Genomic DNA, 20396 nt, shown 5'->3' with positions numbered 1-20396 from the left:
AGCTTTCTTCACTTCTGTTTTCACACACGAGCAAACACTCCACTACTTTTAAATCCTCTGTGTAATTCTTTTCTTGAAAACAGGACTGGAATTGGACCAGAATAAATCAGATATTACAAACCAGCATGAAATTCTTTCAAAATGGGCCTTCTGCTGTGGTGAAACTGTTATCAAGAAGAGCCACTAAGTGAAGGGAGATGTTGAAATACAACCAGACATGATTTATTGAGAAAGTATGTTTTATTGATTTACAAGTCACACCTACCCCTTTATTAAAAAAGCTCTTTGTTAACTTAAAACATTATCAGAGCCAAAGTATAACATACATATTTAGAAACTTCTCAGTTGATTCCCAAGTATCAGTCTCTCTTGTTCTCCTCTCCTGTTTGAACAAACACTTCCTTATTGCTCAGCATATTTTAGCAGCCAGAAAATGGAAATACAACACAACATACCTGCTGCATTGAGTGATCCTGGGTTTTGAACATTAATGCAAGGCTTTTCCATGCTTCAGCAAAGTAAGGATTCAGTGAGATTTTTAGTGCGTTTGAAAAAAAGAAAATACCTAAAAAGGTTTTACATGAGACTTTTTTAAGGGTGAAAAAGATAGATATTATAGAAATAAAACTGTAGATTAAGCTTTTTGAATAACAATTTACCTTCATTCAGTCCTTTTCAGGTACTTGTGTACTGAACAATCTACAGCAGCATTATGACAAAGTGCAGCTCCCTACAGGACAGTTTATACAGGTTTATTACCAACAGAATAATAGCTGGCTCAAGTATTGTCCATGTAATTACTGCTGAGTTGTAACTGATTAAGAGAATTTTACTCACCCTTTACTACACACCTCCAACCCAGCTGCACATAAACAGATGTCTGGAACTTGCAGAGCCAGTCAGATTTTGAATATATGGCCACAGAAGCAAGACAACTGACCATCCAGATATGCAGTGCGCTGGGCAAATTTCCTTTACAACACATTCTCATTTAAATACAGGCACTGCAGATTCTTACAGCTCTTTATAGGTGAGGAACACTCATTCTTAGCTTTCAGAATTTTTAATTAAAGTTTGCTGTTTTGCTGGAATTGGGACACCAAGGCAAGCACCTGCTCCGAGGCTTTGATGTGTTTGGTGCCCAGGTAAGCTGCACTGTTGCTGGCTGTGTCCTCCAGGAAATACCTGTAGTTGACCATCATGCCACAGGAAGCCCCAATGCCCCGAGGGCTCGTGTCCCCCATCCAGTTTATCCGCCACAGCACGGAGCCGTTCTGGAGATGGAAGTTTGCCACTGGATTAAGGGCATAACCCCTGTGTTTCTCTCCATACAAGTACCAGGCACAGAGTCTCATCAGTGGGGGATTCAGCACCTCAACTAATTTATCTGATCTCACCCACTCGTTGTTGTTTAAGAGTTTCTTCAGTGTCTCAGTGGAGGAGTCTCCCGTGATCGCAGAGATTTCTTGCCATTCAGACTCTGTAAAAAGTTCATTTCTTCCCTGTTCTTTTGTTTGAGGGGAGAGGAGGCCAACAAGCCATTTAGTGAATCCTGGGATAGGTGAGAGAGTAGAAAAAACTTTTATCTGAGGAAGTTCTTTCTGCAGATGAAAGGAGAGAAAAAAAAAAATCATGAGTTTTGTCATGACTGACACAGGGAAGCTTGAGTGAAAAAACAGCTTCCAGTCAAGGGAAAAACAGGGATTCTGACAAGGAACTGATCCACACAGACACAAGAAAGAGAATAAAAATCACCCTGCCAATATCAGGTTAGTGACTAGAAAACACTCAAGAGCACAAAGAAAACTTTAACACTGACTGAATTACAGTCCTCACACCCAATCTATATAAAAGTACTTATACAGTACTTACCAACCCTGAGCTGTGGTATCATTTTATAGGCAGAAATAAACAAATAGAATCACAGGCCATAAAGAAGTTATTCTGAGGAATATTTTTTTTAAAACAAACCCACAAGTTTTTAGAACCTTTTAAATGCCATTTATTTTTTATATGTAACTCTTTTTTTTAAATCAAGGGCAGTTTACTACTTCAGTCTTCTGTAAAATGAGGGGAGGTACTATTTTTAGATTTTTATGAAAAGAAGCATTTCCTAAAATTTTGAATTAAGTTCTTTATACAAGGTAGCTACTTTTCATGATAGTCTTTAAAAATAGCAAGATAAGAGATACATACTTGCAGTAACAAAAAAACATTCACACAGCTCTTGTTTTAACAAAGAGAAACTTCTGCTGTACCCCTCCTAATTTATGATTAAAACCTATAAACTATGCAATTAAAACCTGTAACTATGTAACAGGAAGCAAAACATTCATAAGGAGAGCTGTGTGTCAGTTTTGGGGCACATCAACATGAAGAATATCCTGTCACTCGGAACACTTGGAATTAACAAAAAATTACATCAGCACTTGGAATTAATAAAAATTACATTAATCAACCCTTCTAAAGGAGTGGGGTGCAAAGGAACAGAGGGAAGACAGAGCTGAACTGAAACCACCACAGTGTTGGTTTAATTACTGCTCATACAGGAGGAAGTGGTGAGAACCAAGACATTCATCTGCATTACAGAGGCATCTTAATGTCAACAGAAAATTGTCTTTAAATGACTACAAATTGCACTTTTTGTGCTTTGAGGATTACTGAGGTAAGCATTAAAAAGCCATCAGGGCTCAGATGGTGCCTCCTCAGCACGTTAATGGCTCTGGCAGGGACAGGTTGTCTGAGCTGCTCCTGCACCGTGGCATCCTCAGGTACCCTGTGCTCACACGGCTGCCACCTGCTCTCTGCTCCAGGAGGATGCAGAGCCAGGGAATTCTGCTCCAGGAGGATGCAGGAGCCAGGGAATGCTGGCCTGGCTCACCTCAGGCTGGAGACAAGCACCTTTCCTAACAACTTCCATAGCTGGTATTCACAATATCTTTTCCCTGAGCTGAAGCTCTGATTGTTATATAGACATGTAAGCTGAAGAATCCCTCTTTTGGGAGCAGGCAGGAACAAGAAAAGCAGACCAAGTTACAAACAAACACTCCATTTTATCTCCTCAAAAATCCAAGTAAAGAAAAAAAGCAAATTATTTCCTAAAAACACTGATTTCTGTATCTTATTGAACAAATCAGAGCACCCAGGAGATCGGGACTGTATCAACAGTCACAAGTGCTACAGCTTCCACAGTCAGGGAGTGCAATACCAGGAAAGCAGTAGAAACTAGGAAAGCAGGAACTTTTTTCAAGTTTCCACTAAAGGACATGATGGTATTTTACTTTTAAGAGTAATTCTGAAGCTGATGCCCTTAACATGATCTGTGAAATACAACTATCGGGTTTCCTTGCATGTGTATTTCATAAAATAAAAAAAAAGTTCATTTACAGACATCTCTTACACATCTTCCTACAATTTTAAGGAATACAACAGTTATAAAAAAATGAGTTTATTAGGGTTGTGCTCTTACTGTAGACTGTGGATACTAGAGGCACAGATACAGAAAGTATGTTTTAATTAAAAGAATGTTTCTTAGAGTAGACAGTTTAGACTCTTCAGAAAAAATTCTCCCTTTGCTTTTGAAAAAGAGCAATGATACAGTAAATTAAAAAAAATATATCTGGAGGCAGAAAAAGGGAAAAAATAAGAACAGAATAAAGCAACTCCACAGACTTCAAACATATTTTCCTTCTGAGCCTTGTGCTAAATACTTCCCCATGGATATAAACACTGTTTATCCACAAATCAATTCAAAGTAACTTTATAAAATTTTAATACAGAACCAAATGCACTCACTACATCTTCCTCTGGTCACCTTTCGTTCACCTCCTTGTGTTTCTTAATCAAGAAGCACACCTAATCATCACCTCTGGAGTGCACTTTTCTTTCAAGCAGCAGGATTTTCATTAGCCCTGCAGAGGAGAGCTCTGCCCATGGACCCCCTTTTCTCAGCTACACCTTCCTTGACTCAACACAGCTACACAAAACCATGGATCTCCTGGAGAAAGAGGAAGAAGAAATATGGCACAGAAGCAAGTTTTTGAAGGCCACTTCTAAACTTGAAGGTGTTTGTTCCTGGAGAAAGAGCAGAGGGCTTTCAAGTCAGTGAGGAGCAGCATCACCTTCACTGCCTCATCAGCACCCTGAGGGCTGAGCTGTGCTGACTCTGCTGGGACTGGACACAGCTGAGCTGCTGAGACACTGTGTCACCCCATAATGTGACCTCCTGCATGTCAGCTGGAAGAATTTCTGCCCAGAAGGGAGGTCACAACTCCCTTCTGAAGATTCAGTGACCCAGGATCCTCCTGCCTGTCCACACAGTAATGATGGATGAGATCTCAGCGACCGCCTCAGATGTGATGGACCTGCAGAGGAACCTCAGGGCACAGAAACACAAACCCATCATCTATAAGGAGAAGTGCCCTTTTCATGTCCCATCCTGAAGCAGCAGCCAGCTCCCCTCAAAGAGACTGGCCTTCAAAATGGGGGTTCACTCCTCTTCATTTTTTTGGTGCCTTAAAGTTCCTCTTCAGTTCGTAATACAGAGAGCACAAGACAGAGGAATAAATGGGTAAGTTTTCAAATTAATGACCTATCGTGACAAATCCTCCATTTGCTGCAGGAGGGACTACAGATGTTACTGTTGTGCAGTGGGGATGAAAAAGGGGGGAAAAAAAACCACAGAGAAGAAGAAAAAATTGTTAGAGGCTATTTCCTCTAGGCAAGGATTCAAGGAATACAGAATGTGCTTCTTTTTGACCCAAAGATAGGATTACACTCCTTAAAGGTTTGCCTTTTTTTCCTGACTATATCACTTATCCTATAAAAGATAGTGCCTTTGAGAACACACTGCTTAGGTCTCTTTCATGATTTCTTCACAGATATTTAGGGTTAAAACCTGAGAGGGGAAGAAGGAAGGTAATGCTGAAATTCAAGAAGCAGAAATTCTTCTTTCAGGCCAAAGGAAAAACTGATTGGACCAAGAGAAAAGGTTGCTTAGCACAAAGTCTGGATCTCTTCTACAATCTCTCTGCTAAGAAAGCAGTGCTTGAAAATACTATTTTGCCACTGAGCAGAGCTCACAAACTGAGTTTTCCACACAGGTGTTGAGCTTTGTCCATGGCTCCCATAAAGCAACAATCCCAATCTCATCTCCCAGCTTGCAAAGCCCAGAGGGCACCCGAGCACCACCCACAGTGACAAAAGTGAGAAGGAATGATTTCTTCCCATATCTGTGTGTTAATAATAACCACTGCAAAGTTCCTAATTCAATAACTGACATTGAATCCTGCTGGTGTTGACTCCTCTTTGTTCATCATCCCTTTAAGGAGTGACATGTTCAGTAAGACAACCCAAAATATTTAACAGGAAGACAGTAGCTCCTCCTTTATTAATAAATACAAATTGGGAAATTGTGCACATTTTTGTACTTCTTAGGACAGGTAAGACATGGGAAAGTGACCCCATTTTGAAGCTACAGTACAAAGTACCACCTATCTGATAAATGCTTGAGTTCAGGAGCTTATCTGGGGCGGACATTTCTTGGGGAAAAATAAATAAATGCAGCCGAGTGTGCACATTTATGTTGTTGCTAAATTGATGTGCTAATTTCTAAGGCTATTGTGGAAATCCATTAATGTTTACTTTCCTGTCAGAAACCCACACACCATTAAGTAACAGCTGCTAATTTTGGTTTGGGGTAGATTTCTATGTTTGATTGTCTTTTTTTTCTAGGCTTTTGTTCCATTGCAGAACAGCACAGATTTCTCCTGTTATCCATATCTCATCTGAAACTGTCTTGCACTCTGAAAGCTGTAGTCCAAGGTCACATTTTTCATCAATGAAAGCAAAGCCTGTTTTGGAAATTATGATCTCCCCAGGTCACCTAGATCAAATTAAGGTAGCAATTATCAACAGCCCAAGCAGAAAGCTAAAATCTGCCACCAATTGTTAAGCATTCTATTGAGTCACACAGCAGCTATCAGTTTTCTCCCCCAAATGCCACAGGCTATAAAATCTTAAGCAGTTTTCTCAAAGGCTTCACCACAGTTATCTGTGCCTGTCATCTGCAGATTGAATTGCCATGATGTACCTTCTGCAGAGCTCCAGAGCGTTTAGAGTGGCTATAAACACATTCTGAATTAAATGTCTGCCTAATGAGCAATCTAATTGTCTCCACCTTCACCAGCACCTCTCAGCCTGCTAGAAACAATCTGCCTGCTCCTCTTCCAGCACCCAGTTTGGGGTCGGTTTGTTTGTTTTCTTGTAGTCGTCTGAAATAGTTTCAAAATCCAATTCGTTTCTGGGAACCACACAAGCTTGAATTTTAGAAACACCAGAGATTACTTTTGTTGTCTGCTCCCTGCTTTATATACATTAATATAACCAAGGGAGCACACACAGAATGCCTACACAGCCGATTCTCAGGTTTGTACAGGGAGAACTGGGGCCAAAGTGGTATCAGTGGAGTAATGAATTCATCCCAAAAAAACACAAACGGGATATGCTCAGATAACAACAGAAGCCTGTATATAAAACCCTTCTATATCACCTGTGTAGCAAACTTTTGTAAAAAAACTACCAAAAAAAGAACAATCTGCTCCTGAGATCAGCCCACTTTCTCCCAGGATGCCCTTTGTATGAGACACCAGCTACATCCCTCAGGTCCTGCTCTGATTTCCAGTATATCCCTCCCCTTTCCACAAACATATATAGCAACACCTGTGGCAAATTCCAAATCATCATGTCTAGGTAGAGATTAAGGATTCAAACTGCAAACTGTGCACATTTAAAGAGAAAAAAGTGAGGACCCATTTCAAATTCATCCATCCTCCATCTGCTTAAATTAATGAGAGACCCAAAAGCAGGGGCATTTAACCTGTACACAGCAGTGCTCAACACTGGGGGTTGAAATCCTCCCCAGAGCCTCCATTGCTGCAGTTTTCCCAACAATCCTAATAAAAACCCATTTGTAAGGAATACTTTCACAAGGGAACCAGCAGGTGACGTTCTCTGAAGGTGAGAAGTGCTGCCCTACACCTGTTCATGTTTAGCTGAGTATGTGACCATCTCAGGGAAATTAGTAAGAAGATTTCTAAAAAATTAAGCTCTATTTTTATTGTCCATTAATCAGATTTTAAGGAACAGGGTGCTAACTGACTTCACAGACATAATTCTGTAGTTTAGATACCTGTTATATCAATGTTTCAGTACAGTTTTTTAACATTCTTGTCAAATGAAGGCTTCAGTGGGGGAAGCAGAGTGGTTGTTAACACATTTCTAACTTGTGCATGTCTTTTTCTGATCTAATGATACACATTCATGACTAGTCCAATCTGGAGTTTTCCTTAAGAAGAATGACAGCTGAGATCTCAGTTTTGAGGTTACAATGGGATTTAGAAGTGTCAGAGCAGGTTACGTTGAGGCAAAGTCAGATAAAGGACTTTTACTAGAGAATAAAAGAAATTATAAGAGTTTGCAAAGCCTTGGGAAAAAATGAATCCAATAGAATTCTGCAGATCAAACAGATGTCCACAAAAGTCAACTCAACTGGCAAGTTATAAAAGTGTATTAATCATCAGCAACTCAAACACAGTGGGAAACAAAATCCTCAACCCCTTCAAATGGTCTCCTCTTCCCAAAGCATTTTATTACCAGTTAAATTAAAGACAGTCTCAACTTCTGTAACCTGGAACACTCGGTGATTTAGCAACACTTTAAAAAGAGATTTGTTTATTGCAAAGCCATGAAAAGGTTACATAAAAAATCCTCTTCCTATCAGAGACCTCACCCATCTATTTTTGCAAAGGCTGCTGGAAGGTTGCTTAATGAGATGCAATTTTTGACCCAGGACTTTTTTGCTGAGGCTGTATTGTTTCAGCTGCTACCACCAAGTCAACTCAGCACTCCTGCCACACCATTTGTCCCTTTTAAAGCCACTGTAACACTGCTCCAAAGAATTATGTCCAGTCTGAAAATACAGACAACCTTGGAAAGTCCTCTGCTTCCACCTGACCAGAGAGAAAGAGAGCACATGTGTGCAATTAATCCACTGAAGTAGGACTTCCAGAGTTTTGGGAGACAGGTAAAACAGGCTGCCAAGAATATTACTCATCATATTCTCTACCTTTGGCCTTCACTTTGTAGAAATTTCACAGGGAAAGCATTTGGAAACTGTAAATACACAGGGTTTGTCTCCTCTGAGGGGAGAAATCCACTGAGATGGAAGGCACAACATTTAAAGCTAAAGCTCAGCAAGGAGGAGTTATAGGTGTGCATCAAATAATTCTGAAACAACAGTACAGTGATTTAGGGTCACTGCACAGATGTAAAATATGTAATGGAAAATGGTTCTTGCAGAATTCAAGAGCAATGCTTTGGAATAAAGAGGGAGAAAACATGGAGTGGCAAGAAGAGACAAGAAAAAAATATTATCATCAAAGAGTGGAAGAAAAACTATTAGAGAACCATGTCCATCATGGATAAACACTCCTGGATTATCCTTTGTATTTTCTTTAGCCCTACAGTGGTACCCAAAAAAGGAATGGGGTAAAAGCAAGAGACAGAAGTTGTTGTACCTTTATTATATAGGTACAGACTACATGGAAACAAGCTGTTCAAGTCTGGCCAGCACTTCATAGTCAACTAAGCCCATGTTCAATTTGCCACATAACACCTTACTAACAACACATTTTTCATGACACCTTAAAGCAGGGTATGGAATGTAACTAGGGAGGGATATCTCCATCTTTGGCATTGTATGGAAAGCACTCAGTTTTCAATGTAAAGTTATATGACCTTGAGGCATTAATTTATGATTAGAATGTATTTAAAGGCATCTCAGCCAAACTGTTTCCTCTTCATTGTGTGTTTGACGAAGAGAGGCTGGATTTTACACCACTGAAATGCAGAAACTTTGTCCTAAGTATAAATAAGAAACACACTCTTCTGTTGGACACACCAAATTTCAGAACTTGCATTAGGTTATCTCAGCATGTTGTGTCTGTTTGCCTTTATAACTCACAACTTTGCAAGTGTTGCAAGCAATTAGTGATGGACAGATCTGATGGCAATAGGGTTATTTTATGAGAGCAACTCAATTATGCAGAAATTATTTTCCAGATCTGAAAGCAGATAACTGCATGGATTTATTCCAATTTCCCCTCAGTCAAGATCAGACAGATGGCACGGCCTAATTATACCTGGACTACTGTGCTTTCCACAATTAATCTAAAAGCCATTCCAAATGCAAGAAGCAACAGAATTCAGCCAAAATAGCCATTAAAAATAAAATAAAATAAAAAACTTCAGGGCAGCCAGCTATGATTCAGCAGTTAACTAATCAATCATTTTGTAGCAGTAGAAATTTGGAGCATCCACCTTTAAGTTGTTTTTGTAAGCAGCACCTAAGTTCTACATCACAGACAGTTTTCCAAACATCATTACTAATCTAGATGTGGAAGAATAAATATGAACACAAAAAGTGATCGTTAAGGGGTAGGTCTGTTAATAATTTAAGTAGTAAAGAGTATTAAATAAAATTATGTATTCAATGCAGAAATATGACTGTCTCTTCCACACCATTCTATACATGAATTTTCATTCCTTTCTCAAGTTGCTTGGAAGAAGGCTCTACAAGAAGTACTAAAACTATTAACAATATTCCTGGGGCATGTAATGATATTAAATTCATAGATCTGACTTGTATAAAGCAACTGATTCTTGGACTATCAAGACATTCTCTTAACTATATTGCAAGAAATGCCTGGGCAAAAAAAAATCTTTTTATTTTCCTAAATAAAGATATTCAAGGCAAGCATGCAAACTGCATAAATAACCAGAGGCAAATCAGCATAACAAACAAAAAAATGAACAAATTAATGTACAGGAAGTATATTTGTTACTGGAGCAGGTGTAAGATTTTGAAAAAGGCATTGTCAGGTACATTGAAGAGAGAAAATGTTGATCAGGGGCCTGGAAGGAATCTGTTTGCAGGGACCACCCTCTCAACTGAGAGGCAACAGTGAATCCTAACATAGTCAACAGTGCAAAATCCAGCTGTATCCAAGTTACTTTTGACAGAAATGGACTCATTTGACTTTATCATAGAATCATAGAATCATAGAATAGATTGGGTTGGAAAAGACCTCCAAGATCATCAAGTCCAACCCCTGATCCAACTCCAATTACTATATCATGGCACTAAGGGCCACGTCCAATCTCTTTTTAAAAACCTCTAGGGATGGTGAATCCACCACCTCTCTGGGTAGGCCGTTCCAATGCCTGATAACCCTCTCTGCAAAGAATTTCTTCCTAAAAGAAGACTTTAGGTAACCTACATGTGAGGAGGCAAACACAGGAACTCACACAGGATGTGCCAGCTGTGGAACAGAACCCACACAGGGCAGACATTAACCAAGAGCAGAACATGTTCTTCCAAGTCCTTGCACATCTTCCAAGGCTGACCTGGGAAAACCCAGCAGCTCCTGGCCTTGAGCAGGGACAGGAACTGGAAACTCAGGAAGGTGAGGGCAGCACAGTGGGCAAACAGCACCTCAAGGACCCCCCATCAACCCACCTGCAGCTCCTTGACCACCTTCTTGATGAGGTAGGTCCCGAGTTCCACCCCCTGCAGCCCCTGCTGAGTCAGACTGATGGAGTAGAAAATGGCTGTTGAGATTTTCTCTGTATCTTCTGTTTCTAAAGGAGGCACTTCTTTCACTATGGCCTGGGAAAATTACAATTTAAAAGAAAAGTTATTAATAGTTATCATCATCATTATGGGGAGGAAACCTTTCTTTTTAACTTTTAAATGTATTAACACTTTTCCCCACCCTTTTATTCATTACCCCCTGTGAGAAACAATAAGAATCTAATGAAAAAGAAGAAAAAAGAGCTGTTTATCCATTAGTAAATGCTGCAAATAACATGGTTTAAAATTTTCAGAAATAATTGCAACCACTTTGGAGTTTTAATCTCATTTGCTCCATTTTCTTATATATTTCTTATTTTTTCTCATTCTTCTCCCACTTGAGCAACCCCTCTAAATGTCAACTTACATAATACAGCTACATATACAGATTATCCCTGTAATTTTTACAATTCTCTCATCTCTTAAAAAGATGAAGCAAACCCAAATATTCACAAATTATAAGGAATTTTAAAAGAAGCACATTTCAATTTGAGCACTTTGCTGTGTACTAAATGCAGCAGTGCCTGTACCTGGATGTTGTTGGAGATGTCACTGGTCAGAGCCACATGCAGGACTATCAATGGTTCCCCTGGGATTGCACAGTGGGAAAAAAAGTAACATCTCCTATAGGCCCCGACTCGACGCTTCATATCAACCCAATTCCTGACAGGATGCACAGCTTCAGAACTCAAGGAGAAAAGAAAAGTACAATTATTATCATTTTTTCAAAGTAGAGGTCAGCTGCCGACCCTACAAGCTCCTCATTTTTCCCACTGATGTCAGGGACGAAACTCTCCAATCAAAAAAGGAGAATCAGGCTGTGAGTAAAGTAAAATTCATCAGCAAACTGACAAAGTGGATTGTGAAGGCAGATTGCACACTCACTCTTTAGTGTGTTTTCCAAATTCCCTTGAAGATTAATTCTTACTCATTATTTTTATTTGGAACCTTTAGCTGGTATACAAGATCTCTTTTCTTTGCCTCCTCAACATTAAAGTCACATACTGTCAGAACTCTTCAGAGATTCAGTTTTCTTCAAGCTTTTTATATAACAAAGAGGCTCAACAACATAACTTGAGTTCAATCATTTGCCATTTCATCACAGCTTTGACAGCAATTCAGAAATAAATGTTTTAGAGCACATTACATAAAACCCAAGGTTCTCTCTTCACACATAGGTCACAGGTGATCCCATGCACCTCACCAGGTCCAGCCAGGAAGGGGAACATCACTGGATTAGAAGTAAAAAATGCTCTTGGGCTGCACGAGATTTAAATGTGCTGCTGGTGCAGACTGAAGAGAGACAGGGGCCCATGGAAGCAGCAGCAGCTGCAGCTGCAGCATCTGTGGCAGCAAAGGCAGTGCTGCAAGGATCTGGGTTTGTAGGAAAATGTGTAAAGAGTAACTGGGAAAGCTGGAAAAAAACACAGTAGTCTACAAGGGAAGTGTGTGAACGAAAGGATCAAATTATGGGACAAATGATCCCCTTTACTGTTATTTAATTCAGTTGTTAAATGTGTGCTCTACAGAGTGTTAAATGAAAATATTCCATTGTTATACTTTGCCTGTGGTTCAGTATTGAAAAGCAGAGTCTCGAAAACAGTGGATCTGTGCAGTCCCAAGCATTTCATCACCTCTTCATAAACCAGTCTTTCCAACCTTTAGCACTTACTCACTAATTTTCTGGAGTATTTCACAAGGGGATTGCCAAGTGACCCTTTCCAAGTTCAGGAATCCTGTGCAGAACCACTCTGACAGCATGTTCTTCAGAACTCCACTCATTTCCTGCAAGCAGAAGAAAGCTGGAATTAAATAAGCAAGGCAGAACACAGGAATGTGAGTGAAGATAACCTTGATTGATTCAAACTACACCCCTGGGAAGTTGAAGGAAACTAATGCTTCTGTTTGAGAAGATTAACCAGTTCAGCTTTCCTCACCCAGGACTGGAGCAACAGGAGAAAAGGAAGGGCTTAGGCAGGTTTAGATTGGATATTAGGAAAAAATTCTTTACTATAAGGGCAGTGAGGCCCTGGCACAGGTTGCCCAGAGAAGCTGTGGCTGCCCCATCCCTGGAAGTGTCCAAGGCCAGGTTGGACAGGGCTTGGAGCAACCTGGGCTAGTGGAAGGTGTCCCTGCCCATGGCAGGGGGTGGAGGGAGATGAATTTTCAGGTCCTTTCCAACCCAAACCATTCTGAAATTCCATGATTCTATGTTAACCAAATTTCTTGGGGCAGAAAGACATAAAAAATTTATACTATCCAAAACTGTGTTTAGCTCAGCCATCTAAGAAAAAGTCTGAGTTGTGTTTAATATCACAATATACACATGTCCAAAAGGTTTTACTCCAACAAGGACAGTCCCAATTTTGCATCTCTTATCTTGTAGACTTAGTGGTACATTCCCTTATTTTGTAAAGTTAGTGGTAAGTAAATTCTTATTTTCATTTCAGAGGCCTTTCTAGTCATAAAAATTACATCTCCAATACTTCATTGAAAAGAAATCACATATTTGTTATTCAGCATCCCAATTTTAAATCCGAGCAACAAGACATACTCAGATTAGTATTTCAAATTACCAGTTATACTTCAATTTATATTAGCCAAGTATAATAAACTGTGATTATTTTTTCTCATTCTGTGTTCTTGCTACAAGACAGCAAATTACAGGCTTTTTAATCTTCCCAACAAGTCCCTATTTATTGGGCAACAAATGGGAGAACTCTGATGAAAACCTTCAATTAATTTTTTTTAGTAAGAAAAACTGCCTCTCTGATGAGGGAATTATTTCAATTTCCCTCCCAAAGTACTAAATAAAAAAGCCCTCAGATGAGTCAAATTTTTACTTGTGATATGTTTCATTTGGGACCTACAGATCTACTCTGACATGGCCAAGTGTTCTAAGGTGTCTTTGGTGGTGGGAGGATTTGGTTGGGGTTTTTTGTTTGTTTTGTTAACTTCAAAATATACATAGAGAATATCCCTGGTGAGATTCTGAAAAATATCCCATCAGAAAGCCAGGATTCGATAGTTAGACATGAATTAAAGGGGATTGTTTGCTGCTTTTTTATTGCTAATAGTAATTACTGCACTGATAATGGTAGTGCTGAAAGCTCCCCTGGCTCTTGTGTTCTATATTATTTCATGTCTTATTGCTAAAAAAAATATTAAAGTCATTATTTCCTTTTTCCCCCTATTTCTGCTCATTTAGCCAATGAGTAAAGGATGCACAAGCATTTTCAAGTGACTTAATCACCTGCATATAGCATACATTTTACTGTAATCTCTTGAACAAACACAAAATAGAAATGTTTCATCCACCCATTTCTAACAGTCCAAGTGGTTTCTGTGTTGATAGCTGCTGAGGCAATAGAAAAATATTTCATATTTACAACACAGCAATGGGCAATCCTTGTTTTAATAGGTCTTTCAAAATGTAAAATGAAAACTAAGGACTAAGAAATATTTTAGACAGTTTGGGCAAAACCAAAATCCCAGCAGGTCATATAATGCATTCTGTAATTTTCCTCCAGCATCAGGAAGATCCATTTAATTTTATGTCCACATTTCCTCATCAGAGCAGATACAAACATGCAGAAGTTGTAAAATTCTTGTTGCACACGAGTTTTTATGTCTGTTAGAATTTCAATCAAATCTACACTAATGAAATGGCTACACAGGACTTTAGAGAGGCAAATACCAAACATTTTTTTAATAGAAAAACTTTTAATAATGCTGGTATTTCTTTTTTTTCCAGTAGACCAACACCAGACCAAGATTACAGATACACTCCAGCTACTGCTTAATTATGGAAGCAGGTGTATTTATAAATCAATTTGACAAAAATGCTCTCTTTTTCATTATCTTTTTACCAGAAGCTTGAACTTTCCACTGACTTTTTCTAAATCATATGGAAAGATGAAAAATATTTTAAAAGCAATCGTTGAATGATTTGCTACCTGAAATAATAATGTTGTGAATTTTTCACCAGAGTCATATTTCAGGTGCTGAAATATGAGTAAGTAAGGGAAATATAAAAACATCTCAGGAGGAAAATGCTGGCAACAGAAAAACTAAAGCCTTGCAGGTGAGAGGGTTCTGAACAATAAAAGAATTACACTCAGGAAACAGATTTGCAGCAAATTTCGCTCCGTGCATTGCAAGGGCTGATCAGAAATTCAACTTGTTTATGAGGACAGTGGAAAACCAGCCTGTCCTGGGGTGGAAGGAAAGAACAGGACACATGAAAAGAACATAAGAGAATGAGGACAAAAATTCAAACAGCATCACGAAAAAGAATCAGGCCCAGCTTCACTGCAATTTAACTTTTTAAAGAGTGTACGATGTGGCAGCACCTTTTTTTTTAAATGGCCCTCCTAACGTTATCCACAAGGCTTGTGATGGTAATAATTGATTCATATATTTAACAGATAAGAAAATCCATCTCTGGGACAGATTACAGAGAACTTTCTCCTCGTATGTCCTGTATGAATTTTTGGTGGACTCTTTGGAAAAAGGGCTGTACAGTTTCAAAAATACAGTTTACCACTAAATTTTTGATTTTATCAAGACACCTGTGTCAAGACATTCCTCATCTTTCCCAATCCACATGGGACATTCACTACATCAGAACAACCTGTCACTGGATGCCCACAATTTTTCTCTTGCTCTGGGTGATGATTCTGCCCTCTAATAACCAACTTATATATAAACTAAAACTTACATGCAGCACATTCCTTCTCTTTGCACAACTCATCATTTTAAGGATTTCCAGTGCATTGTTCAGGGTTTATTTTAAGATCTAAGGAATTCTTCCAGTAAGGCAGACAGCATTCTTTTCAATTGCTTATAACTCAGCTTTTCCATTTTGTTAACGATTTAGGAACAGTGAAACCAGTGGAGAAACAATCAGAAGTTAATTTGCATCTCCTTGGTTTCAAGTAATACCTTTAGAAACTCAAGCAAGTAAGAACTGATCACATATAACAATAATACAGTGACTCCTGATGAGTTATCATCCATCCCAAGTTTTGGAGCTTCCTAATAGCTTTTTTGTCTCTATCCTGCAGGCAGAGAAACCAGCAAAGAAATTGTCCACTGCAAGAACCTAAAATATATATTGCATCACTAGAAAGGTTCTTTACTCAAGACTGAAATTCTGTATTAAAAAAGAAAGAAAAAAAAGAAAAAGAATGTTAAAGAATGTTTAATGAAAAAAAAAAAAGAAAAAAGAAAAATTTACAATCCCACCCCCAAATTTAGAGCCTGAATATTCTGCCATACAGTTTTCTCTGCTCTTGACACACAGTCTCAAACAGGTAATAGTGTCTCACACCTATGGCTTTCAGGGACCAAATGAAGTATTTGTGTCCTCACACCCCTTCTTCACAAACCAGTTGTCAATCAACACCTTCTGGGGGTTTTTTGCTCCCTTGGGTGCTCGTAGTTATTCTGTCACTTACTTGCAATAGAAGCAAATAGATTTTAAAGGCTGAGCAAGACACTTATTTCAGAAGCAACAGGTAACACCTTTCCCAGACACACTAGCAGGAACATGGGAACAGCACAGAGTTCTGGGTCTTGGGTTGATGTGGAAAAAGATGAGAATGACCTAAGTGAAACTCCAGGCTGAAAAGAACCAGAGAAAATCCTTACAGTCAATATGGTCACAAACCAACCCAATGCAAACCAGCTCCAGGTTCATCTTCCCTGACTTACGTGCTGATTATCATCAACTCTTGTTTTTAGACTACATCGCATCTGAAAAATAAAACTGATCAACAAGCACAAAACTGACTACAAGAACAGAAATACAGAACTGAGGCCAGTCATCTGATGAACCCAAACATTTAAGAAAATATTTTGAGAAGACAGAACACCCCTGACAGCCTTTTATTGATGCTTTAGCTTTGCAGACAATGTTTTCCTACTTTCAAATGTCTTTAGCATGTTTTGTGTTATCTGACACATGTACATTCAGCTGTTTTACATGTTTTTACCCTGCTAATTTTGCAAACTCAGTCTGGTTTTACTTAAGATGATCCAACTGGATGTGGAATGTTACCAAAGCTGTTGTTGCTTTGCTTATGTGATGACCATGGTTCATTGACAGAACTGACATCAAGAATATAATTTTCTTGTCAAGCCTAATTTGGATCTGAATATTGGCAAATAACTAATGGTCACTGCATCTGACTGACTTGCTGTCTCTCTTCATTGCCTCCCAGGAAGTCCTGTCAGCTCCTGCCACTGTCATGTCCTACAGCAGTCCCTCCTCCACATCCATGTCACCTCACTGCACCATGGAACCACTGGGGATGTTTCACTTCACCTCTGCCTTCCCACTCTTGAGTCAAATCATGGCAATTCCTTTCTCCTGCTGATATTCCTCACCATTAGCACGACAAGGTGCTGTGTCACTTGTGGCCCTGGAACAGACTAAGGAGTGAGGCCACGACCAAGGGAGCTCCTGGCACAGCTTGGCAGCCCCAATACGAGCTGCACTGCATCAGCGTGGCACTGCCCACAGCAGCCTCCCACTGCCACCCTGGAAAGCAAACCCATTGCTTCACCCCACGGGCCACTCCCTTCCTGAGTGTCAGCACAGGCAGCTCTCGCTGGTGCCATGGCTGTGGGATGGGGTTCACTCGTGTCCCACCACAGAATCAATTAGGTTGGAAAAGAGCTCTGGGATCGTCGAGTCCAACCTGGGACCGATCCCCACCTTGTCAACTAGACCAGAGCACCGAGTGCCACGGCCAGTCCTTCCCTAAACACCTCCAGGGGTGGGGACTCCACCACCTCCCTGGGCAGCCCCTTCCAATGCTTAACCCTTTCTGTGAAGAAATTCTTCCTGGTGTCCAACTTAAACCTCCCGTGGCACAGCTGGAGGTTGTTTCCTCTCATTCTGTCCCTTATTCGCTGGGAGCAGAGCCCGACCCCCACCTGGCTCCATCCTCCTGTCAGGGAGTTGCAGAGAGCGGGAAGGTCCCCCCTGAGCCTTCTTTTCTCCAGGATGAGCTCCCCCAGTTCCCTCAGCTGCTCCTCCCAGGACCTGCCCTCCAGACCCTTCCCCCAGCTCCCGGGCCCACTGCAGCCCCTGAACGTCCCTCCTGAACTGAGGGGCCCATGGACACCCCAACACCGAATCGGCTTCACGGCACACTTTCCATCCCAACGTGGCTCCAGGAGCAGGAAGCCCCAAACCACATCCCCGCCGACTCCCTTCAGAGCCACCCACCCCCATCTCTGCCCTCACCTTGACATGAGGCCCATCCACCTCCTTGCTCGCCAGCCCCTCCACCAGGTCGCCCCGGAGCTCCACGAGGAAGCGCAGCCCGCCCTCCAGGCGGCCCAGGTGCTGGAAGAGCCCGCGGTACTGGGGGTTCAGGTAGTACCGCAGCCGGTCCTCGGCCTGAAGCAGCGCCCCGGGCTCTCTGCGCTGCTCCCGGGCCTGCAGCACCTTCCCGGCGGCCTCGGCCACCCGCCCGTGCTCCACGCCGAAGTCTTGGGCCAGGCGGGTGAGGAGCTCTGCGCGGGGCGGCCCGGGCGGCAGCGCGCGGTAGAACTGCACGAACTCCGCGCCGCGCAGCTCCGCGGGCGGCGGCGCCTTCTCCTTGGTCTCGTAGGGCGGCAGCGGCGGCACCGAGCGGCGCAGCAGCTCCTCCATGCCCGGGGCGGCCGCGGCCGAGAGGCGCCGCGCGCCCCGCGCTGCCCAGAGCAGCGGGCGCGGGCCCAGGCGCGGGCACAGGCGGCTCATCCCTCTCCCGGCCACACACCGGCACCGGCCGAGGCACCGCCCACGGGGCAGCGCTGCGCGCGCTGATTGGGTGGAATCGGAGACTGACAGCCCGCCTCGCCAATGGAAAGCGAGGATAGTGTGGCGGGGCTGGAGGTGTGTCGGCCGCCATGTTGAGTGTGGGCACAGGGGTCACCGCGCGGCCCCGCCCCGGGGCGGCACCGGAGCGTCCTCAGCGCTCGGGCCTCCTCTGCTTCGCCCCTTCCCTCAGAGTTCAAGTTAGAAGGAGAGTCATAGTGAGCATAGTCTAATCACAGAGAACACAGAGAACCGGGGGAGGTTCAGGTTGGACATTAGGAGGAATTTCTTCACGCAAGGGATGATTGAGCATTAGGCTGCCCAGGCAGGTGGTGGAGTCACTGTTCCTGGAGGTGTTCAAGGAAAGACTGGACAAGGCACTCAGTGCCATGGTTTAGTTGACAAGGTGGTGATCCCTCGCAGGTTGGACTCGATGATCTCAGAGTTCTTTTCCAGCCTAAATGATTCTGTGATTCTGTGACTCATCAAGGTTGGAAGAGACCTCTAAGATCATCCAGTCCAACCCTCGACCCGGCACTGCCGCTGCAGCCCCTGAACCACTAAGCCTTTCCCTTCCCCTGAGCATGTGTAGAATTTAACTTGGGTTACTTAACCTGTGTGTAAATTACTAATCAATCCTAATTAGAGGGGTTGTACTTGGAAAGTTACTAACTCTGCATTTCTGCGTATAATGGTGTGAAAAGTCTGGTGGATGTGTTGGATTTGTGGAATACCACAGAGCACCGGGCTTCTGTAAGTCTGAAATAAATAACCAATGTCTCTCTCGTGTAACTTATTGGCTTACTGCAATCTGAGTAATGAACCAAGTTTTGTGAACAACACCCCCATGGCCTTTGGAGGTCCTGGCTCCTGGAATCCTCCCGGCTGTCCCAGTGGCCGGCACTGGGGTACAGGAGCCACTGCACAGCCCCAGTGAGCCCAGGCCAACCCTGCTGAGAGCTGTTTGCTCTGAAACAACTGCAGGAAACCACACAAATTTGGTTGTGTAATTTGAGGTCACAGTCCTGAAAGCAAATGTGCACTTTGGGCCCCGTGGCAAAAAACTTCTCATGAGCCCAAAGTCCTCCAAAGTGTGTCAGGACTATTCATGAATGAAGCTAAACATCCACATTGTACTCCCAGTTCAGCCTTCCAAAGGTGTGTTTACCTCCTTTTGACATCTCCTGTGCTCTGTCATTGCTATTGTTATGTACCCATTAAACCAAGCAAAACACATAGGTCAGATTGATGTCAGTGAGATCGGAATTGAGCACCAGTTGTCCTTCAGAAGCACAGGGAATTCAGGATTCTCACCATTTGAAGTAAGAATTGAGGAGGGAATTGGGCCCTTTCTATCAATGAAAAGACAAAAACAGAGCACTACCTAATTGCAAATTTTAGAACAATATGTTAGAGCTTTCCGAGGAAAATGAGGGGGGAAAAAAAGCTATGTGAGCAGATAGCCCTGGGGAACTGAGGGTCATAACGTAAGATAACATACCATTAACAGAGAGAAAACATGACTGAGAAACATTACAATATATGAAAAAGAATTAAAAAAAAATATTTGAATCACACAGGCAATGAATTAAGTTCCAGAAATTCCATTAACCACTTTATAACTTCATTTTCAGCCAAAATGAAAGCCTTCAAAGTTGGCTGATTAGTCCTCCTGCTTCACCTCTTCAGGAAATGGGCTGTAAAGGAGAGCTTCTGTCTATGTCAGATTCCCAGTGTCTTCAGAGACAGAGGAAGACATAAGAACTGTCACCAAAAACCATGATGATATTTGTATATGCACTGCTTATAGATGGAAACGTTGCAGTTTTAACTAGGGATCCATTAGCCAAGTACAACTTTTTCCATTGGAAAAACAAAATAAAACATCTTTTA

General features: G+C 41.7%; 1 protein-coding gene across 1 annotated transcript; it reads right to left on the bottom strand.

The window, feature by feature from the left end:
• Positions 1 to 221: 221 nt before the first annotated feature.
• MLYCD (malonyl-CoA decarboxylase) lies at positions 222 to 18423 on the bottom strand. Its single transcript, XM_027646909.1, has 5 exons — positions 17946 to 18423; positions 12363 to 12475; positions 11221 to 11377; positions 10577 to 10726; positions 222 to 1601 (listed from the first exon to the last, which is right to left on the bottom strand). Exons 1-5 carry the CDS (start codon positions 18354 to 18356, stop codon positions 1068 to 1070), a joined length of 1365 nt encoding a protein of 454 aa, XP_027502710.1. The 5' UTR covers positions 18357 to 18423; the 3' UTR covers positions 222 to 1067.
• Positions 18424 to 20396: the final 1973 nt, after the last annotated feature.

This window comes from Corapipo altera, unplaced genomic scaffold (genome assembly GCF_003945725.1).
Source record: "Corapipo altera isolate COAL_440 unplaced genomic scaffold, ASM394572v1 62, whole genome shotgun sequence".
NCBI classification, from domain to species: domain Eukaryota; kingdom Metazoa; phylum Chordata; class Aves; order Passeriformes; family Pipridae; genus Corapipo; species Corapipo altera.
Note: the sequence above shows the minus strand (reverse complement) of the source record. Positions and strands in the feature narration are given on the sequence as shown.

Bases quoted from the DNA above. Each gene is read 5' to 3' on its own strand.
- MLYCD (XM_027646909.1), bottom strand. From the start codon at position 18,356: ATGGAGGAGCTGCTGCGCCGCTCGGTGCCGCCGCTGCCGCCCTACGAG. The intron at 11,378-12,362 runs GTAAGTGCTAAA...TTTCTCCTTGAG, and splicing joins ATACTCCAGAAAATTAGTGA to TTCTGAAGCTGTGCATCCTG. The intron at 10,727-11,220 runs GTACAGGCACTG...TAATTTTCCCAG, and splicing joins ACATCTCCAACAACATCCAG to GCCATAGTGAAAGAAGTGCC.